This window comes from Nyctibius grandis, chromosome 19 (genome assembly GCF_013368605.1).
Source record: "Nyctibius grandis isolate bNycGra1 chromosome 19, bNycGra1.pri, whole genome shotgun sequence".
Classification (NCBI taxonomy): domain Eukaryota; kingdom Metazoa; phylum Chordata; class Aves; order Nyctibiiformes; family Nyctibiidae; genus Nyctibius; species Nyctibius grandis.
Window position 1 is genome coordinate 2,509,417 of NC_090676.1, and position 22,514 is coordinate 2,531,930.

General features: G+C 39.6%; 1 protein-coding gene across 2 annotated transcripts; it reads left to right on the forward strand.

Annotated features, from left to right (window-relative positions):
* The first annotated feature begins 798 nt into the window (after positions 1-798).
* YTHDF1 (YTH N6-methyladenosine RNA binding protein F1) lies at positions 799-16,880 on the forward strand. Of its 2 annotated transcripts, XM_068416171.1 has the most exons (5): positions 799-1,171; positions 1,595-1,619; positions 3,147-3,226; positions 7,738-9,258; positions 15,392-16,880. In XM_068416171.1, exons 1-5 carry the CDS (start codon positions 1,145-1,147, stop codon positions 15,416-15,418), a joined length of 1,680 nt encoding a protein of 559 aa, XP_068272272.1. In that variant the 5' UTR covers positions 799-1,144; the 3' UTR covers positions 15,419-16,880. The 2 variants fall into 2 exon arrangements, with proteins under 2 accessions (XP_068272272.1, XP_068272271.1); XM_068416170.1 differs by lacking the exon at positions 15,392-16,880 and having other exon boundaries at positions 7,738-11,324.
* The last annotated feature ends 5,634 nt before the right edge of the window (positions 16,881-22,514 follow it).

Below are 22,514 nucleotides of genomic sequence, written 5' to 3' on the forward strand. Positions count from 1 at the left end.
ACAAAACAAACCCAACCTATTATGTACAAGAAGCAGAAATATAATCTTTAATGAGGTAGACCTCAAATACTAGAAATAAAAGGACATGGCTTTGATTTAATCTGGTTTCTCCTTAAGCCAGCCCTCCCTAAAAATTACAGATTCAACTTTAGCATAAAGCAGCACTGAACAACTACAACTCAGGCAGTTTATTCAATACTGCTTCATTTCCTCACCTTCCCTGGGAAGGATGTATAGATAAACGACAAGTCTCCCTGAAATCCACTAGTTTACTTCTGGGTCCTGCTGAAATTAACATGAGCTACGCTAAGGGGGCCAAGATTTCATGCAGGTTCTGCAGAACAGCTGCTAGACAGAAAATAAAATCAATTAACCTGATAAAAAACCCACGGTGTGGGCAGCTGCAGCCAGCCGTCAGGCTGGTCGCGACCCTCTGCCGGAGGATCCCAGCCGCAGGCCCCAGGGCCGGATCTGCATCGCCCGCGGGCTGGTGTGAGGGGAAACCGGCCTCGCCCAGCGCCTGGGGCCGCGACTGAGCCTGCACGGCCGAGCCTACGGGCCAGGAGGCTCGTCCGTGGCCGCGCAGGGCCCGAGCGAGGCACGGAGCGGGGCTCGGGGAGACGGACGGCGCCTCCCGCCGCCCCGCGCGCTGCGCCCCGGCCCGCCGCCCGCCCGCGCATGCGCAGCAGCTGCCGCCGCGCTCCGCGCGCCTTCCTCCCCCTCCCCGCCCGCGCCCGGCCGGGCTTTTCCCGGCGTGCCGCGCGCGCGCTCGGCGCTGACGTCACCGCAGCCCGGCGCCCGCCGCCATTGGAGTTGGAGGCTCCGGTTCCGTCCCTCGCTGCGGCCCGACGGCGGCGGGCAGGCCCGGGCGGCGCGGCCCGGGGGCATGTGAAGAGACGGGGCCGGCAGGGTGAGGCGAGGCGCGGGACCGGTGCCGGCCTACCGTCCCCTGGGCCCCCTGAGGAGACGCAGAGCGGCGGCGCGCGCGCCAGCGGCCCCTTTCCCTCCCCCTCGGCCCCGGCCCCTTCCCCTCCCCGGCCGCCGCCGCCCCTCCGCCAGGCCCCGGAGCTCCGCGCCGCGCCGAGCGGCCCTGCCTTCTCTCCCGGCCCGCTCTGCTGAACCACGGCGGCCCTGTACATGAATTATGTCTGCCACAAGCGTTGACCCTCAGGTAAGTGGCGAAGCGAAGCGCGGGGCCTGCGTCCTCCCCAGCCGGGGGCGGGGGGTTTCCCTTGCAAGGCCTGCGTCTGGCCGGGGAGAGACTTTTCCTCTCCCTCCCGGCTTCTTTGAAGCTTAATCTTTCTCCTTAACTTCCCCCGTGGGCACAACACGTTCCCACTGCCTTTCGAGAGCCGTGGCCATTTCTAAGGAAGGCCAATGCTGAATGATACCTGAAACACCCTCTTCAACCCCAGTTTCAACAAGCCTTGATACGTTGGTAGACATTTTTATCAGGCTGTTATCCCTCCTCGAAAGCTGTGTGTTTTGCAGTGACAATATAAGCGTTTTTCTAAAATTAACTTTTATATTTCTCCTCTTTTTTTTTTTTTTCCCCTGCTTTTCCTTTACCCCATCATGTGCCATGGCTTTCCAGAGACCGAAAGGACAGGATAGTAAAGGTGAGGATCATGCTGAGATCTGGTTGTTTAAATTGTTACTGTAACAGGTGAATTATGCAGGTACCTGTAGGTGATCAGAAAGGTATGGCTCTTAGTCCATATGGGTAACATCTGGAACAAAGGAAGTTGTGCTTTGTTTCAGAAATAACATAAATGTTATTCATACAAGCTTGCTTGTATCCCACTTAATGCTGCTGAGTTTACAGTGGGAAGGAGTATCTGTTACTAGTAAACATAATAATGCTCTTCATTTCCTTAAAATAAAGCAGAATTGTACATAAAAGTCACAAGGATGTGCCTATTCAATATATATTTTTACATTTTTACATACTTTTGCATAATCTCTTCCTGCTATATGAATACAATTGTGTTACTGGTCTGCTGTTGACTTATATGTTCTAGCTGTCATATATAAGCCTACAAACTTGATTATTTAAAGAACTGTAAATAAAAATTGTTAATTTCTGATGACATAATAAGCTTTTTATGATAATTCCCGTGCTTAATTTGAAATTAAGTTTAATAACAAGTCATCTAAGAAAACAGCTTGATTATTACTGTGATTGCTGATAAGTGTGTAACTGTTTAGGATTAGGAACTAACACTATTCAAATCATAAATGCTTTTTAATATAACTTAACCTGCCTTAGAAATCCAACTACTTCTAGTTACAGAAAATTTGACACCGTTTCCTATGTTTGTAAACATTCTTTTGCCTCTACTCTCCCTGACAAACTTTGCAGAAATATTCTGGTAAATTTCCAAACTTGTTTGCTAAACATCGTATTTTAGTGTTTAGCTGTTCTATGAAATAGAAAAAGGAAATAAGTAAATAAAGCAACTATCACAGAATGTGTTTGACCCTGTTTTCTTAACTTTAAAGCAAACAAATGAAATTATTTGACCTAGTAACAGTTTTGGTTTTGTGTATCTTTCAGTAATGGGTTTTGAATGCTTTTCACATGTTAATTTATGCTTAAGTAGGCCTTTGATTATGTCGGATATCTCTCTTTTACACATGAGAAAGTTGAGACTTAAATTTTCCTGAAAATGTCAGGATATCAAGGCACATCAGTCATTATTTCATAACTAAATGTAACTTCACCTCATCTTATTTTAGCCGAATTAACTTCAGCAAGCAGTGAATAACACATGCTGGGAGAACTGTGAATTAGTTTCTGAGAGTTCTAATTATGGACCAGAACAATAGATGTTGTTTCCTGATATTTTTCACAAAATTCTTGTCAATAATTATTTTTTTGTTCAGAGGTAATTCACATGAGTTGTGTATTCACTCTCAACTGTAGAATTATTTTTTTTTTTATTTTTAAATTTACTCAAATTTAGTTTTATAAGCAATAATATAAAGAGAAACCATTTGGGGGAAAACTATTATCCCGTGGTCTTTTTATGAGTCTTCATGATGTGAGGAAGAAATATGGCTTTTCATGAAGCAGCATAGGGTGGAACTCTTTCCTGAAATGCTACTAAGTGGTATTATAATGTGCTGTAACCTTTTTCTTCTAGTACAAAATGGTTCGTTACATCAGAAGGATACAGTTCATGACAACGATTTTGAACCTTACCTTTCTGGGCAGTCAAATCAGGTTAGTGTATTTTTAACTTAGTTTTTTTTTCTTAGGCATGCTGTTGGCACTCAATTCATAGGGTTGTGTGGAGGGAGCAAATTCCTTAAATAGAAATGGAAAAAGAAATGACTGGCATATTGTGTTACTTGGTAATACAACTAGCATTTGTGCTCGCAAAGCTAATATTACTCTGCATATCCAGATGGCCACAAGTGAAAATGAAGTTAATGCTCCAACTTGTGTCTGCTGATTGCTCCTCAAATTGCCGGTGGTTGATACGGTTGGACTGCGACAGACTATTTGATCTTACAGTTCTGTGATAGATGAGTTGCATGTGGGAGTCTGAAGGTTCTGCTTTTGGGCTCTCCTAATTTGTATAACCCTAGAAATTAGTGTAGTTGAAATTTGGTTTTGATGCTTTCTAGCTAGCTTGTAGAGCTGTCCCAGTTGCTTTTTTTATACCTCAGCAAATATTGTTGTTCTTTCATCTCCTCTGAAATATCTTAAGAATTAAAAATGTGTTATTTTAAGAGTAAGGCACTGTAATGTAAAATCTCAGTATAATCTAGTTCATTATAATGTATGTTGAATCAACAGCCGTTACTTAAATATCATTATAATTTAAAATATCTTCTAATTGAAGTAATTTTTGACTTAACATTCAAATCTTTAAAGTGAACAAAATATATAGAAACTGGAGATGCAAAAAGTTTTCTTTCACAAATAAAATACCATTTCAGAGAGAGTCCTACCAGAGCTACGTTGTTATTTCTTGGCAGAAAGGCTGTGATGTTTTAAAAGGGAAATTTTTAATTCAGCCTGAAGCTGATAGATGCCAATGTTAATATTGGTGACATCACTGAACTTGCTTGCAAAATGTACGTGTGCTGTGTATTGGTTATCTTCAAGGTGTATTGAACATTTTTGTTGGGGCAGTAAGATAGAGGGAACTGTGTTATGAGCTTGTTTGGGATCGATGCAGCTTTTGGGAAGGGTGCAAACTTTAGCACAATATAGATATACTTGAGCTCGTTTCCATCCTGGAAGCAATCTAGACACTACTGTGGAAGTCGGGACAAGTGTATATATGACAACATGACTTATCTTCTGAGCTCTGCGCTGTGTGGGTTCCAGCTCCCGAGCTAAGCTTCGTCGTGCTCTGCAGCATAGACGTGTTCTCCAGACTTACACAAAGTTAAAATGATTTAATGGGAAGCGTTCCCTCTTTTCTGGAATTAATGTACTGTAGCGGGTATAAAAGCAGGAAATTAATGGGGAAAAAAAGGAAGTAAAGTTTTCATTTTTAATGCACAATTAGTTCTGAAAGAAATTGAGGTTTTCACCTTTCTCTAATTTTTTGAAATTCCACTTCATCACATTTGTATGTAATTTTTAATTACTTAAAACCAAGATATGTTTTTCTAGTGTGAAATATAGTGAACAGGAAATTTCATACTGAAAAAATGTAGAACCATCTCTTGTAGTTTAATCCTAGGAAATTTGTCTTAGCTGTCAAGAAGCCCAATTATTAGGTTTAAATGGAAAAATTGCTATGATTGTTAGAATTTTGATAATTCTAATAAAGTTTTCTTACACGAAAGTGTAGCTCCATTGACAGATTTATTTATGCTGCAGTAAGAAGTTGACATGCCACAAGAAACAATTGTGTAGGTTGTCTTACAATTTTAAGTGGAAAGTGACAGTAGCATTAATTAGGACTGATATTTTGTACTGAAGACAACCATGTTTCTGAACAAAGCCTTATTATGTAGTTATTAGGTCAGATTTATTCAACCCTTTAAAATTATTGTAAAATATAAGTGACTTACAGAAAAAGATTTGAAACTGACTGGATATTTTAGACAAATACTTAAGAAGTTTAAAAAATACTTAAGAAATTAGAATGCCAGCTGACACAGTGATATATTTGACATGAAAGGTCAAAGTAGATTGGTAATATTATGTTAATTTCATCTTTTAAAAATACAAATTAGTCTTTAAAATGAGTATTGAGCATGTTATATAATCAAATAAAATATAATTGTCTTCCATCTTTCTGTTGAAAACAGCACCTAAGTAGTGGTGCCTTCTTTTCTTTCCATTAAGATTCTGGTTTCCAAGTAGCAGTAGTTAATACAGATCAAATTTGAGGTGTGATAGCTTTTTGTTATAAAGTACACTAGAAGTACTTTTAAGTGCAAAGGGAACTAAATAGAGTGTTCATATACAAAGTTATACTCAAAGCAAGAAAGACATCCCCCATGTAATGTCATCCAGAACCAAAAGATTATTCATGAGTAACAGGAGTTACTAGCAAGCAGTGTACCTTGGGAGAAAGGAGGATTCCCTTCCTAATTAACAGAATGGCTGGGGTTTGGTGTTTTGTTTTTTTTATTTAAAAAAAAATAAAATATGGAAGGGTGCAGAAAGGTCAAGGCTAAGTTTGCTGAAATAAATGTTCTGCTGTTGCAGTGAAGGACTTCTGTCAGGGTTTCTTTTACACACCCTGGCATAAAGCCAATCAAAATAGATTGAATGTTTTGTAAGGATGTCTGCTGAAACTTCCCTTTAATCTTGTTAGAATCCTTGTGGAGACTTTACAGGCTGTGTGACAGGAGGTGACAGTCTCAGGAACTGTCTAGAATCCTTTAGCAGAAGTATTTTAGGACGAAACACCTGCTTTCTCTAGGTTTATTCTTTTTGGTCTTAATAAATCCTAAATCTGTAGAATATATGAACAGAAGTATCTCTGAAGAACTATGTTTCCTCCCTTTCATCGGCACTTCTTTTTACATTTTTCTTTATATTAGCACTTTAATATATAACACGTAGCAACCTCAAAGTAAAGTCTTTCAGAAAAATGATGTTTTCATATGCTAAATATTGATTATTTTAGCTTGGGAGTCTCAGAAAATTTAATGTATTTTGGAGGATCTTCTCATAGGGGAAGGTGGGTTGTGTACCTGTTGTTAATGATAGAATTTGCATGTAAATAAAGGCAGCATGAACAGTGGCAGAGATTATTTCTTTTGAATCAAAACCATTGGATTTAGGTTGTTTAAATCTCAGAAGTGTTTGCAGTGCTGTATGTAAGTGTGGAGGCATTTTATGGTATTCTGCTGTCATAGGAGGGAGTAATTGAAAAATGAGTAGTAGAAATGACTGTGTATCAGTTGGGTTTAATGCTTTTTTTCAGCAAGGAGTTTTTTTACTTCATTTTTTGAATGAGCTGAGAAATAATCTGATTTTTGGAAAAATGACTGAAGTTCCAGTGCAGTTTTACTGATTTTGCAGATATATTTTTTTCAAGTTTAAAATCTTGCCGTTTAAAATCATAGTTCCTCTTCTTAAAATAGTCTTTCTCCATGAGTAAGGAGAGGCTAGCTACTGTTCGACTCATTAACAGGAGATGTTGACCTTCCCTCCCCCTCACTGGTAATTACAGTTAGAGTATCAGTTTGGAAGGTCTCCAATATGTATGCTTCAAGTTTATTTAAAGAGGAATAAAACCTATTTTCGAATATTCTGTATTTGTTCCTTTGCATTGTTGAATATGAGAAACATAAAGAATGCTTCAGAATTAGGTGTCAGCAGAAGATTTACAGTGGACGGAAAGCTTCTCTGCTTGGTCTAAAAAGCAGTTGAAAGGCAGGAAAAGCTAGAATTTCAGAGGGGAATCTGCTGGTTTATAACTGGTCAGTCTCTTATTTTATAGAGTGAAAAAGATGGCCTGTTTGGAAGGACAGTCAGAAACAGTTTTGCACATTTGTAACTTCACTACTGAGGGAGGAAGAGACTCTTGTAAAAGCCTGAAGAGTGTTTTTCTCAAGACAGTTTACATGGGTTATATCACACGCTGTAATAGCATATCTTTGTCTCTAGTATACCAGTCACCTTGATTTCAGTTTCTAGTCGTAAGGTCTACTTAGAGCAAACTTGGCATGCTGCTTAGCATGGGATCTCACTGTGGTTCTGTCTGTGTCAGTAGTAGCCTTTCCATGTTTTACCACCTCAGGTATGTTTTGCTTGTCGGGGACTGTTGGCCCCTCAAAACAATTCCATAATAAGGACTGTAATCATATTTTCTGTTATGTGTTGTCATATTAAACTGATTTCATCTAAAACTTCTCCCATGTAGTGATCCGGAAATAGTAAATATCCTTTGTGCTGTGGGACACAGAATGTATTATATAAGTTCCTTGAAATATTTTGCTATATTGGTAGATTAAGTAATTCTAGAAGAAGCCACTAAATACCCTTAGTAATGTAACTAAGCTTACATGGCCTCAAAATCTCGAGTACTAACCTCATTGCGAGCCACTGGTCCTGGGGCGTAGCATAAATGCCCACATACTGCGTTTTAGCCCTGAATCAATCTTGGAGTGTGAACTAAGATCTGTAATTCGAATTTCAATTACCTTGTCTCTATTGTTCTTTTCTGTTTGGTGATGGACAGTGTTGTGGCTATTTATAAATGAAGAGGGTTTTTACATCTGAAGTTACCTTCTTTTTTTTTTTTTCTTTAACAGAACAGTAGCTATCCATCAATGACTGATCCTTATCTGTCCAGTTATTATCCACCATCTATTGGGTTCCCTTATTCTCTCAGTGAAGCACCATGGTCTACAGGAGGAGATCCTCCTATCCCGTATCTCACCACCTATGGACAGCTCAGTAATGGAGATCATCATTTTATGCACGATGCTGTTTTTGGACAGCCTGGGGGTCTGGGAAATAATATCTATCAACACCGGTTTAACTTTTTCCCTGAAAATCCTGCCTTCTCAGCTTGGGGAACAAGCGGATCCCAGGGACAGCAGACTCAAAGTTCAGCGTATGGGAGCAGTTACAGCTACCCTCCGAGTTCACTGGGCGGTACCATTGTGGATGGACAAACAGGATTTCATAATGATACATTAAATAAAGCTCCTGGAATGAACAGTATTGAACAGGGAATGGTTGGACTTAAGATTGGTGGAGATGTTACAACTTCTGCAGTGAAAACAGTAGGTTCTGTTGTCAACAGTGCCGGGATGACAGGTGCCCTCTCTGGTAATGGTGGATCTAATGTAAACTTGCCAGTATCTAAACCAACCTCTTGGGCTGCTATAGCTAGCAAGCCCGCGAAACCACAGCCTAAAATGAAAACAAAAACTGGACCTGTAATCGGAGGAGCATTGCCTCCTCCCCCTATAAAGCATAATATGGACATAGGTACTTGGGACAACAAAGGTCCTGTGGCAAAAGTTCCTGCCCCCCAACAGATACCTTCTCCTCAATCTGTTCCACAGCAACAAATTGTTCAGCCTGTTCCAACTCAGCCTCCTCCATTGACTCAGCCACAGTATCAGACCCCTCAGCAGCCGCCCCAAAATCGCTGGGTAGCACCTCGCAACAGAAATGCAGCTTTTGGCCAAAGTGGAGGAACTGGTAATGACAGCAGCTCAGCTGGCAGTACCCAGCCTAACCCTGTTCCAAGTGGCGAGTCCCATCCTGTTCTTGAAAAACTGAAAGCTGCTCACAGCTATAACCCTAAAGATTTTGAATGGAACCTTAAAAATGGACGTGTGTTCATAATAAAGAGCTATTCTGAGGATGATATTCATCGTTCCATTAAGTATTCTATTTGGTGTAGTACGGAACATGGCAACAAACGCCTGGACAGTGCTTTTCGGTCCATGAATAGCAAGGGTCCAGTCTACTTGCTGTTCAGTGTCAATGGCAGTGGACACTTCTGTGGAGTAGCAGAGATGAAATCACCTGTGGACTATGGCACCAGTGCAGGTGTCTGGTCTCAGGACAAGTGGAAGGGGAAATTTGATGTGAAGTGGATCTTTGTGAAGGATGTGCCCAACAACCAGCTCCGACACATCAGGCTGGAGAACAATGACAACAAACCCGTTACAAACTCCCGTGATACACAGGAGGTGCCCTTAGAAAAAGCAAAACAAGTGCTTAAAATTATTGCTACTTACAAGCACACGACCTCCATCTTTGATGACTTTTCTCATTATGAAAAGCGCCAAGAAGAGGAGGAGGTGGTGCGGAAGGTAAACTTATTAAAACATTTATTTTATACACAGATATGGGGAAAATGAAATGTGGAGGCTGCTATGGTGGAAAAAATGTAAGTAGGAATTCGAAATGTTTCTAATATGTCTCAACTTGATGGTTTTATGTGTGTTTAGCGACACAAAAACCAAACTGATTCTTACTTGTTTGTGACAATTTCATAGCTGATGAGTTTCAAATCAGAAAGCAGAGCAGTAATGCAGGTAAAGGACAGTATGTCCAGGTTTTTTGGAGTTTGATTTATTTTTTTTATCTTAAAATGGTTAATAAACTAGAAAATAGTTTCTGTTTCAGAATTGGATTCTGCCAATGATTGCCACGTAAGTTTTTGCCTTGTGAATATGAGGTGTTTTAACACTGACCAGAACTGGGCTATCAAAATTGATAACCTGTATTGGCATTTGAAAATTTGTACATCACCTTTAAGAGCAAGAAGCCTGATCTTGTTTGATCTCTTGGGAAAACAAAAAGTTATGTAAAATTGCTGGAATAGTGATAGAAAGATTGCATTTCTGCTGCTGAAGTCACACGTATTATTATTTGGGGAAATGAAGGTTTTCAGTTCCCAGGTCTAATCCGTCTACTAATTCTTGAAAAGAAGTTTTGAGTGAAGACGTAGTAAGAGAAATTTGAGCAGTAACTGGGAAAGTGGAGTAAAAACTTATATATGCTTTCATGGCTGCAGCTCTGCCGCAAGAGACTTCTGTCCCTATCCATCCCATGACCTCAGTTTCAAGAATGCCTTTCTCTAGGTAGGCAGCCTAGAGGTAATGGACTGACAAAATAATCAGTGTTGGGATGTCTGCTTACTAGCTAAGTAACACTTAAAGTTGCTTGATGTTGATAGTATTTCATAGGCTTTTTCTGTATAGCATTTTAAGTAAAGCATTTATTTGGCAGGCTAGTTTAGTGCAGCTCACACTTGCTTCAAAACATTTTTGAAGCAAAGATTTAATGCGTGTTCCTGGAGCTTAAATTGAAGTTGCCATTTTAAAAGTTTTATTACCATTTAAAAGCACGGATAAAATTGCTTTAAACTGTCTTCATAGAATGCACCCTTAAATTATGAGAGAAAAGAAGATCGGTGTCTTACTACTTTTAGCTCATCTATTCCTAGCCATAAGATACGATGTGCACAGCAGGGAAGGAGAGCTTAAGATTTGAAGTTTTTCTTGTGTAGTCCCTGTGGGGTTCCATAATCTAAACCCTAAGAGCCTTTACTTCAACGCTTTCTTCCTTCAGTAAACAATTAGCAATTCAATATTTAATGCAACCTGTGTCTTGGAGAGGTGTTCCCTTCTGTAGGAGAGAATCTTGTGTAAGTCAGAAGGCGTGGGCTCCTTTGTCCAGTGTTTACAGTGTCTGGGGGGCGACTGTTTGTTTTTTTTAATGCTGAGTCTCCCTGTGATTTGCTGCCAAGCCTGGAGGGGAGAATAATGTGCATGTTTAAGGAGTGAGAGTACTGGGAAAGTGACAGAAGATCTACTCTTGAACAGTTAACTCACTGGCCTGAGGAAGATCCAGATGGCTGCGTACCAAACACCGCATTTCTTTTGCTTTGCAGTAGCTCAGGGAGCTGGTGTTCAACTATTGGGCTGATCCTGCTTTGGGTTGGTTTAATACACACAACTGTGTTCCACTTTCTGTTCAGGTGCTGATATAATATTCTTACCCAGGTCACTGCTTTATAACTGGATCAGTTTTTCAAAATAATCCATTTTTTCTGCCTCATTTAAAACTGAGGCTCTAGCTTGTATGACACGTTCAGAAAATGAACTATGAAGTCTAATTTAACATTTCTTAGATTCCTCCAAATAGCTTAGAAAATAGGACAATATACAGACAATCGAAATACACTGAGGAAGGTAATAGTGCTAGAGAGGTAAAGCAAATCAACAGTGAGAGGATGAAAAATACTATACAGCTTGTCAGGTTGCATTCCATAAAACTATTGTCTGGAAAGTTAATATTTTTCCCCTGCGTTGACTAAATTAATTTTAAAGTCCAGCTATTACTAGAAGAGTTTTTTGCAGGTTATGCACACGTGTGAACTTCTTATTGTTGAGAAGTTTGTGCTATTGAAGCTAAAGCCTTCCTATAAAGCAAAGTTAACCTTCCTGTGACAATTTTTGAAGAATCTTATTGCCAGTTAAGGTACCTTATGACCTAATTGACATTTTCAGATGGTTGTTTGTGTATGTGCCATCTTAATTGGTTTTCAAGTTGTTATGTTTTTTATTTACTATACTCTGGTTAGCTGTAAAATCACTTGTTGAAATTTTGTGCTTCCATTTCACCACTGTTGTGATTACAAAGGGACAGAATTCTTAAAAAAACCTCCACATGGAGGGCTTGAATGCTTTAATTTCATTTATACACGAATATTTAGTAGGGAATAACAACTTCATGTAACCTGTACAATGCAAGCCACTAGCATTTCAGTTCGTTTCTTTAGATGGTTACAGTTTGTTGCTAGCCAGTGAACTAACGTGTGCAGAGGAAGCTCCAGCATGTGCTGTCTGGGTTTAACTGATCTAGGAACCCCTGTGTCAACTCTAAATCATCAAATGTGCGTTAGGCAGGTGTAATGCTGGAAGAAATTCACTGAGGTGCCAAAGATTCATCAGTGTTCCAGCGTTGCTTAAGGACCGTATCATCATCTAGAATTGAGGAAAGATTTGTTCGTGCCGGGTTGTAAGTCCAGCTTTTGATTTGTGTTAGTAATAAACTATTTAAGCCCAGTCTGGTGACCCAGAAACTGGGAAAGGAGTAATAGAAGGATATTGGTGTCTGGAATGAAATAGCAAGAAAGTGAGTGGCATGCAATCTCTCCTGACCCTCCTAGCGTTTCTCAGTCAGTTTCCAGGGCCACTACAGTGTCCACAGAGAGCAACTTCTGTGATCAACGCTCATGCTCTTAAAACATAAAAAGTTGCAACATGTGTGAGAGAGCTTCTTTAAAAAGAAAATACAGTATAATGTGGCATTAATTATTAATATTCCCTAGAAACATAGGGATAGTCTTAACAAAATTGTCTTCCGAAGTTAAAAAGCTTGTAAGGAAAATAAACTCATTGCAGATTTTGATATTTTTATTTGCATCGCAGGGTGGTAGGACAGATGGGTTGGTCTGCTGTCAGCAGCTTGTCTTCATAGATCTGTGTTTAACTACATGGTCATAGTTACTGGACTGGACTGCTGTGCTGTCACCTCTGATCTGAGCCAAGGCACTCAGCAGTTCCAAGGTCTACACCTTGGTGTTGTGTTGGAAGAGCTGCATGGTCTTATCTCAGCAAGCTCTTGAATCACCAAGTTTACCATTTGTCCTTTTGGGTGATTAAATATTGTAAAGTGTTAGCTAGTGCATGCTGGCACTTAGAAATACTCATTTTCCTCTATGCTTTCAGTATGCTTTCTGTGAACACGTTCATTGACGCAGAACTCTTAAGGATGGAATATTGTCCTTCCTCCAAAACTGTGATTAAAAAACATTTCTAATTTAAGATTATATCAGGAAACACAGTTAGTATTAATGTTTATATTTTTGTGTCAGAAGATGAATGCTTTCATCCCACTGGCCTTAACAAATAAAATTTAGTAGGAAGGTTGACAGCTACTTCAGACTGAGGTGAAGGGAACAGAAGTTTGACAGGGATGAGTGTCTCTAAAACGGAAGCTTCTGCAGGTTTTGTGAAAAACAGTTTTTCCTGTGTCTGAAGACTAGACATATTAATGTCACGAAGGAGAAGTATGCAACAGGAGCACCCCTGTGAGATTTCAGAGAATTCCTCTGGAGAAGAGAAACTATGAAGGCTCCGGGTGGATCTTCAGAACTGAAATGAAGAAAGCTTTGTTAGTTGCTTACAAAACTGCTTGTTCTTGCTTGCAGTAGTGCTAAGTAGCAGTAAGGAAGACAATTTGAGAGGTAGAGCTTCTAAAAAGCAGCCATACTCAAGAGCAAGAAGAATTGTTGCATCAGTTTCCTCCCCGTCAGTTTATGGTTTCAGGCACTTTTTAAAAGGAAGACTCAGATTAGCCCCCAAGAGAGAAAGGAAGCAACAAGGTAGGAGGAACTGCTTAATAACTTGCTCAATAAATAGCACTTTTTACTGAATTATAAAGCCTGAGCTGAGTCTCTGAATGCCATGAGCATACTTTCTAGGTACCAGGTACAAGTCTCAGGGGCTAGCCTGTCTTGTTTCTGTGGGACTGTTGTCTGTGAGAACGGACGACCATGACTTCTAAAGAAGGTGGGATTATGAGGGTCAGTGGATGATTACATAGAAAACTAAAAATAAGTTACGTAAGCTGGCAATGGGAAAGGATGGGCTGATGAGTGTGGTAGGTGAAGCAGAGTAAAGGGGATTTGCCAACTTAGAAATGGAAGTAAGATGAAACAGTTACTTTTTGGAAGCCTGAAATGGGGTTGATATGATCAGTTTTAGATTCTTTCTAACCACTTTTTCTTTGAAATGTCAGGCAGCTGTGAGTTCTTTTCATAAAGAACTTACAGCACCTGATATGTTCTGATACTCTGCCACAAAGAAATTACTTTCATTGACAGTTCGTAAGTCAGCAGTTAAGATAGGGGGAATATGGATTTTTTTTAAAAAATTATACCACTTTTACAGTCTGTTTTGTTGATTTGGTAAAACAATTTTGCTGTCTTCTGTCTTAAATCACAGATTAAGAATTTATACTAGACTTTGTTGACTTAATTTTATTACGAAAATGGAAATACTAATAATATTCTGCCTGGAGACAGAAATCAATATATTCCATTTTAAAAAAACCTCTTCTGGTTTTATGCTGTGACCAGCTGAAGTAGCAACTACCGTCTGTTACATTTACAGTGTTTGGTATATTTGCAAATAAGCTTTACATAACAACAGAAGCAATTCCAAGATGAATTTTATACAGAAAGATTCTACAAAGCAAGTGAAATCTGAAGGCGTTAGTTTAAGAGTTGACTGTTGTTTATGTTTAGGCTATTTTACAGTTTTCGTGCTTGATAGGATTTGGTGCCATATTGATGCATTCAAGTACAATACACAAAGCAGGGTCTTTACATGCCTGTTCTGCAGTATATAGTCTGCGTTAAACACCAGTAGGATGAAATGGAAACCAGTAAGGCTGAACCCTTTCTGTTCAGTCTGCGTTGTGTCTTAGCTGGAAAAATGCACTGGCCTGAAGATACAGCAGCATATTTTATTCAGCTTGCCTTGCTGTATGGGGCATCTGAAATAATTATTGAAGAAGTCCCCCCTTTTTTGTTACTGCGTTGCTCAACTTGGCTGCATAAGCTCTGTGCAGAGCCTCTGCTCTAACTCGGAGCGGAGGCACGACTGCTGCTGGGACAGCACAGGTTAGTTGGATGAAGACTTAGAGCAGTTGAGGGATGCCTGCAGGTATCCCTTAGATGACCTTCATCTGTTTTCAGTATTTGTGGTTAGCAGAAACTTTTGAGAGAGGCTTCAGAGCAGCCTCCTGGCTTCTGTACTAGAAGGCTTTTTGAAATTCTTGGGTTGTTCAGTCTGGCCGTGCTGTTTTTTACCAGACCATGCAAAAGTATTTTTTTTTTTCTCCTGACTTGTCCTGTATTTCACAGTGCCTCCCAGAATAGTTGAACATACAGGAAGAATTAGGAAGAGAGTTTCTGGAGAGCTCAAGTCCTACTTTTATTAAACGTGACTAAACTCCAAAGTCATTTGGGTGCTTCAGAATTATACTGGTTGTGTGGAGTTCACCAATCTGCCATCTCCTTACTGCTCTCATATTGGTTGTGCCACTACCGCAGTAACTAAAATAATCCAGAAAGTAGAATATTGCAGGTCCTGTTTCTGCTTAGGAATGTTGATATTTCATACCTTTCTTACTGCTGTCAGTTTGAAGTGACTGTACAAGTATTCATTGCCATTGAAGCTGTACTTGGTATTATCAAGTCCTTGGGCTCATCAGGTATATACAATATATTTATAAAATGTAGCAGCAGTGTTTTAACAAGGTGCATAATTGTCTGGGATCACTTTAGTGCTGTTATACCGCTAAAAACTTTTTGCTTGTTCATTTGGCTAAAACCTTTCTTAACTCTTAACTTTTTTCTCTTTGCAGGAACGTCAGAATCGCAACAAACAATAAGAGTAAACATATACAGTTTGATATATATATATACTAGAACTGATACTAAATTCGACTATGTGAAACAAAATTTAAGTATACTGGTGCTGTATCCTGGCATCAGGACAAACTAAAGCTTTCAGCTCCAATATATCTTCTCGTGCAGGGGAAATTAAGTTGTCGCATCTTTAAATACTTTGTAGTTTATTTTTGCCCAAGTGGATCTGCATTAATTTGTATCTTTTTTTCTATGTAAAATTCTGTAGAAATCATTAATAAAGGTGTGTCTGGTTTTATTTTTTTAAGTTGGTAAACAGTTATATTAACCTAATGTGGACCTATACATGAGCATACTAAAGTGTCAGTGCTTCCCAAAGACTTTATTTTGGCACAAATTATGTTCCTAGCCAGATATAGAGATCATGGAGAATACATGACAAATCTTCCTTTATCCTCCTCCCAAACCCTTTTTCTTCATGGCGGAAGTAAGAAACCATGCATTGATTTTTTTGTAATTTAAAAAACTTTTGAGACACTGCACTTCAGAATTTTGAAATGAAAAACTAAATTCCTGATCACTTTGTGCAGCTGCTACGCCTCTTGATTTATCTGTACAATTACTCTTCTAAAATTGCTAATGCGCCATGTTGGTTTTTTGTCTAGTAGAAAATCAAATTGTCAGTGAAATTGTTTCTCTGGAAAATATTTCCCTTCCACATTCTGTTAGCCAGTGCTTCAGTGTGCATTTGTTATACCATATCCTGCCGAGGGTGAGCGAGATGCTTTCTCTCAGCCATAATTCTGCTTTACGGTTTTTGTAGCTTAATTAAATAATAATGTGATGCTATCAACATTGCAGGGGTTTTGGACAATGTGTTTAAACCTGTTTCAGCTTTCAGGTGTTATTAGTTAATTGCAGATCATTTTTAATCCTTCCCTTCATTACTCCCTCCCACTCCCCAAATCCTAATGCCATTTAAAGTTTTTATACCAATAATGCTGAGCTTTAACGTAGGAACTAATAGTACGGATAATATGATGGATTATGCCTCAGATGTTTAAAATTGACAGTGTGTATGTCTAATTTTTTTCTGTTGGATGAGTAAAAAAACCTGTTTTAAGAAACTGAATTTGCTGTCATGTTTTTGTGGAGTGAGGGGACCGTCGGAGAACCTGTCACCAACTGGAGTTCCAATTAAGCATGGAAATGGTGCTCATGTCCGCTGCTCTAGCACACTGAATCTGCACGTGTTTATTGTAGAGGATCTTTTACTATATTAGAAAGCAAGTATCTTCTGAATACTATTTACTCCAAAAGGACCTCCAATTTAAATAAAGTTTAATCTGTATCATTTAGACTTGTATTTAGAACGTATAACTCTGTCTCTGGACTGTTACTGCCTGTAAGGGGTAATGGACAGCATCAGATTAACTTTTTCCTCTAGGAGAATACAAGCCTTAATAAACAATACATATTTAGCAAGCTTGATGTCATTTTCATTTTTTCCCTACTTTTGGTTGTCTTACAATGTTATAATCACCCTTTATGCCGACTCATCAATTAAGTCTAATTTGAGAAGTGGTTTGGTTGAATAAGTGAGATGCTTGCTGTCAGCACACTTGGTGATTGCAGAAGGGTTTTGCAGGACTCTGCAGCTGACATTTAAGCTGCTTTGAATGTTGCCATTCCTCAAAGGAAATATGTGTGTGTAGAGTGGCTGTCACTTGTACTTTCCTGTCTCCTTGGGTGGTAGAGAAGCTGAAGAAAGAATTGGAAGTTGTCCTGTAGGCTTCAGGAGGCAGTGTCACAGGTGTGGGTCACCAGGGTGAGAAAAGAACTTTCCAAATAGAACTGAAGCTCTGGACAGTTTCTTTTACAGCAGTTGGCCATATTTCCCAACTCTAACTTCAGTAATTTGACTTGATACCTTTTTTTTAACTGACTTTTTGAAGCAATACTGCATTTCATAAACATGTTGCCATCTAATGAAAGCACCTGCTATTAGTTTCAGTTGTTAAGGCAGGACACTTGCAATGGTGATTCTAGAGCCAGAATGAATTCAGCTCCATCTGCACCCTGAAGGGAAAAGTTAGTTACACAACTTCTATTTCTTTCTTTAGATCTGGGATAAAAAGAAAAAAGTATCTTTGCTGTGATATGCCTATAGACTTCAGGTAAATAGTTTCTTAAAAAAAAAGAAACCCAACAAACTGAGAGCTTTTAGCTGGAACAGGTTTGGCTGTATTGTTAAGAAAAGTTATGATGTGTCTCAACCTGCTGTCTGGCTTTGTGAGTAGCAGAAACTATTCATAACTTCAGCATGCAGAGATTTCTTACTGATATTGCAGCACTGTGGCTGGGTTGTACAGCAATATCTGAGTTAAAGTGGGGAGAAAATTTAACAGTGGGTAAAATAACCGCTTTCATTATGACCACGTTAAGCGTTAAGATAACTGAAATGCTGATTGCTTGTCGTAATTTTCAATGAACTGTCATTTCAATTTAAAGAGATGCCTCAAATTTTTGTTTCGTAGTGTTCAAATTACACTGTGAGGGGAGAACAGCGTTCTTCCAGTGTCTGTTGTAGAATAACTTTATGTCATAGGTCTTACTCTTTGTTTAATCCAGGTAGTGGTTCTAAAAGAACCCATGTGGTTTTGGAATTTGGGCATAAATTCACTCTTTAAATGAATTGCTGCTGTTCGATGTTTTTAGAGTTTGTGCGTGTTTGACAGAATCCCTGCTGCCTTCCACTTCTAATCCAAATGTAGCTGGTAGTACCACATAGTGATCGCAGAGTTGAGGGAAATTATTTCTCTGGTTCAATTACTGGTCAGTGATGGCAGCAGGTTGCACTGCTCGGAGCTGTGAACATCACATCATTAGGGGAAAAAAATGTATTCATTTGCAGGTAGTCACACCAAAAGTAATAGTACTGAATGCTTATTCTTTATGGAGATGGTATTTGCTGTGAAGGGTGGTTTTAAGTGACTTGAGTTTGTAGAGGAAATTATCAAGTTAAATGTACGCTGAGATGTAAGGACAGAAACAGGCAAACAAAAATAAACAAATTCATGTTCAAGATTAGTGCTCTGCTGTAACACAACATGCTCATAAATTAAGGTCAGACTTTGGTTTTTACCTTACTTATTCTTCGGAGATGGAAATAGGGGATGTAAAATTTAAAAACCTAATTATTTTTCTTTCCTTTCACTCTTTAAAGGACTGTTGATATTAAAAGATGTGTTTCTTCACAAAATACTTACTCAAAGACACTAATGGATTAACTCAAAGATATTAGATCTCAGTGGAAAAAAAGAGTAGTGTTTATTTCTTAGCATTAGATTGACTGCAGTGCACTAGAGAGCATGGACAAGTTGTGACAGAATGTGTCTTTGCTTTTCCTCTTTAATAATGATTGATTGTATTTGGCCAGGGAAGATGGACATTCCAGTAAATGTGGGCATTAAAAAACTTGAGGCAAAGATATTACAAAACAATCCAAAGCAAAATAACTGTTGTAACGTTACTGCCCTTTTCTTGTACACCTGTTGAGAAAAGTCGTTGAGGGGAGCGAGGGAAGCTTAGTTAAAGTAGCAAATAACTGCAAAAATGAAGCACAAATAATATCTAATGAGGGAAAAGCATGTTTTGATCTAATGCTCCTTTTCCTGGTCTCTTGGTTACTTTGAATTCTTTATGTTGAACAATCTGTTTCACTTGGAAAAAGCTTTGGCTTTTTCTGACAACAGTGCTCAGCATCTGCTCATTTTAGGAGAAAGCTGTTCACTATTTTGGGGAAAATGTGGGTTTTTAATTGGAATTTGTGATGCTGCCCAAGTGAGCGTAGCTGTGGCTGTTTCTGTGCTAACCACCTCGGCTGCAGCCTGCCTTGTCCACAGTTCCTTTGAGAAAGAACAGCTTTTGTTCAGCCTATTTTTAGAAGTAAGGGAGTTGAGTCAAAATGTTGAAATGACTTAATTGGGGTGTGACTTGGCAGAGGAAGAGTTTGGATTTCACGAGTAATGTGGTTCAGTCCGATGGGCTGTTTCGTGGCTGACATCGTTCTCACGGTAACTACCTCCAGTTCACGTGTGTTGGCACGTTGATCTAATGTTAGGGTGAAGGGGATTGTCTGGTGTGTGAATGTTACTGATTTCACAGCTTTCCAGTCTTTAGAAAACTTCTGTTGAAAAAAATCCTTCTGAATTGGCTTGCATATTGCATATGCAGTGATGCATTGCGTATGTGGTGTGATGAGAGTCTGTGCTATTTTTCATTTCCTAGCAAGAGTATAAGCAGGGCAGGGCTTTAGGAATTACAAGAACAGCTTTTGTTCCCTGCTATGGTACTGGATTGATTTCCTTATTTTATGTAGGATCATGATTTCATGGCACCTTTGTAATGCCTTGGGAAATCCTACATAAAAAGAGTGCTGACTTGACTTCTGTATCCTCTTCTTGCTCTCTGTAATGTCCCTGATCTCGCTTTTGTTCATGTTCCCAAGGTGTGTTACTGAGAACACAAGGAAGACCTTGGAGACGTGCTTTCTTCAACATGCAGAACTTCATAGAACTGGCATCTACGCTGTCTTTTACTGAATCTCCTTTAATTTGGAGAGCGTAGGAGGTTTTATGCCTTCTGTCTGTTTATAAGTTATTCAATAAATTATTTTTACCTGGGATGTTACCATGACAACAGACAGTTGGTAAAGTCTTCACCGAATGCGTTTCTAATGTTGTCCAACTGCTGCTAAATCAGTAGGATCTGGTGTTTAGCTGTGGTTTCAATAACGAAGACAGCGTGAACGAGCTGTAAATACTTGTTTTGCCAAATCTGCGATCTCCAGGTATTTTTAAATTATTTATGTAATGCATTGGGCAGTAGTACACATCGCAGGCAACCTCCTTGATTTCCCCCCCACACCATTCTGTGGGCTGAGAATAGGAAGAAAGTAAATTTTGTCAGTAAATGATATATCAATATATACGTATATTAGGGAGCTTTTTTCATCATTTGTATCTTCTGTGTAGTCCCTCCATTAAGGTGTTGCTACGCTGCTATGTTCCCATTTACAGCATTGTTGTAAACTGCAGCACAGTTTTGATTTCTGTGCTCTCTCTTGCTGAAGTTACAATTTGCAGACCCACAAGTCGATTATTGATAGCATCTAACTCTCTTAGAGAGCTCTGCATCTCCCTGAGAGCTAGTGGTCTGCAAATCCTCTTAAGAAGTTAAAACCCCTGATGTAGGAAGTGTTCTTGCTGCTGTTGGCTCTTCTGCAGCAATACATCAGCACATTCAGGAGTGAATTTTGGAAGGTCTGGGGATTTACGGGGGCTGTTTGGCTTTCTTACCCTGTTGGTGTGTATGGAAATCCTTTTCTAATATAAATCTGTTTCATATAAATTTGAAAAATATTGACAGAATACAATTATGTGAGTGCAGATAGTCTATTTTTAGGGGGAAGAACTCTTCAGAGGTCTGTAACAAACCAGGGCTTTTGTAACCTCAAAAACTGTCAGCAGAGGCTTTTGGCCACTTTTAAATAAGCCGATTATCAGGAGCCCTTGGAAGCACTTCTGTGAAAGGGCAGGGTATTTTGATGTTTTGGCCTGTAATAACCTTCTTTCATAACTACATCAGTGGCATTTATCACTATCTGGCCTGAAAAATCAGAAATGTGTTAAGTGCAACTATCTGGCAAACTTTCTACACCTCTATTCTGATGTTTTACTCGTGCAAAGCCTTTCTGGTGCCCTGGAATACGTGAACGCTGTGATCCTTCCCATTTCTGCTGCTCAGGTTTGAGATAGCGCAGAGCCTGGAAGGCAGGGACGGGGTAGGACAGATAACAAACCCTGCCATTGCATAGGTCTTTTGAACTGTTCTGCTTAAAGATTGCATGGTTTAGTCCTTAAAGGAGATATTTTGTACTTTCCCGTAGGTGCTCCGTGGTAGAGCAGTGACTAGGGGTAACAGCTGAAAGAGGCGGTCGGCGGTGGCTGAGGATGGAGGCAGCTCGCTGGCGGGGAGCTGTTGCGAAGGAAGCAGTTACCAGTAAGAACTCCCTTTCTGGGCCAGTATTAGATTCTGAGGTACCAAAGCAGGTTTTCTGGCTGAAGCCACTGGCAAGTTGTGGAGATTTTTTCCGTATTTTACCCTTTTCAGTGCCCATGCAAGGGGCTGCGTAACTTTGTTGAGATCTCCCTTTAAATCAAAATACTAAATCGTAGTCTACTGAAACTGAACTGTGTTGGACGGTCATACACTTAATCACACCAAATTCAGTGATTTTTCGTTACACCTTGTTTTATATGTAGTACCTGCTTCACTAAGCTAGCTTATTTCCCAATATTCACATTGTGAAATAAGCTAGCTTAGTGAAGCAGGTACTTTGGAGCCAGGGTGCTGTAGTGATTTATGCTTTTTTCATTAATGCTACATCAGCCAACAGAAATCTGGAACAAAAGAAACAATTAAGGAGGTGTATCAGCGTGTTGCATCACTCCAGCAGGTGTGCATCATTTTAAAAGCAAAGGGGAGGGAGACTGCTTTGTGTCCTCTAGTTTTATATATTTGACCTCTGTAAAACAGAAATTACAACTAAAACATTAGGACTGTAATAATTCCCTGTTTGCTCTGACAAGGAACAGGAGTTCCTAGTTTTAACCTGTTGGTCTGGTGAGGGTGTCTTTCATTGTTCCTTGGCTATACATTTGGTTCACGTAACTTGCCAGTTCATTCGTATCAAGGTTAGAAGCACGGTGGGTTTTTTGGTCCCAAAGCTCTGTCTTTCTAAAAATGCCACTTCAGAACTGGGGGGCAGTGGGCAGTAAGTCACGAGAAGAAACAAAAAAAGCAATTTTTGTCAGCTGGGAGTAGAGACAACTCCAAAAGATTTCCTGATGCTGAGCAAAGAGCAGCACTAATGAGCTCCTGTGGGAAATGTAATCTGCCCATAGTGAGCAAAATACTAAATGGGGAAGAAGAGTGATTTTATGAGCGAGGTGTCATTTCAGATTTTTCCTTAACTTCACGAGCTTGCTGAGGATGGGAAAATGCTGCATGTTGTTAATTCAGTTATTTCAAAGCATGTGATAGTGGAAGATAAAT

Bases quoted from the DNA above. Each gene is read 5' to 3' on its own strand.
- YTHDF1 (XM_068416170.1), top strand. From the start codon at position 1,145: ATGTCTGCCACAAGCGTTGACCCTCAG. The intron at 1,172-1,594 runs GTAAGTGGCGAA...ATGGCTTTCCAG, and splicing joins CCACAAGCGTTGACCCTCAG to AGACCGAAAGGACAGGATAG. The intron at 1,620-3,146 runs GTGAGGATCATG...TTTTTCTTCTAG, and splicing joins GAAAGGACAGGATAGTAAAG to TACAAAATGGTTCGTTACAT.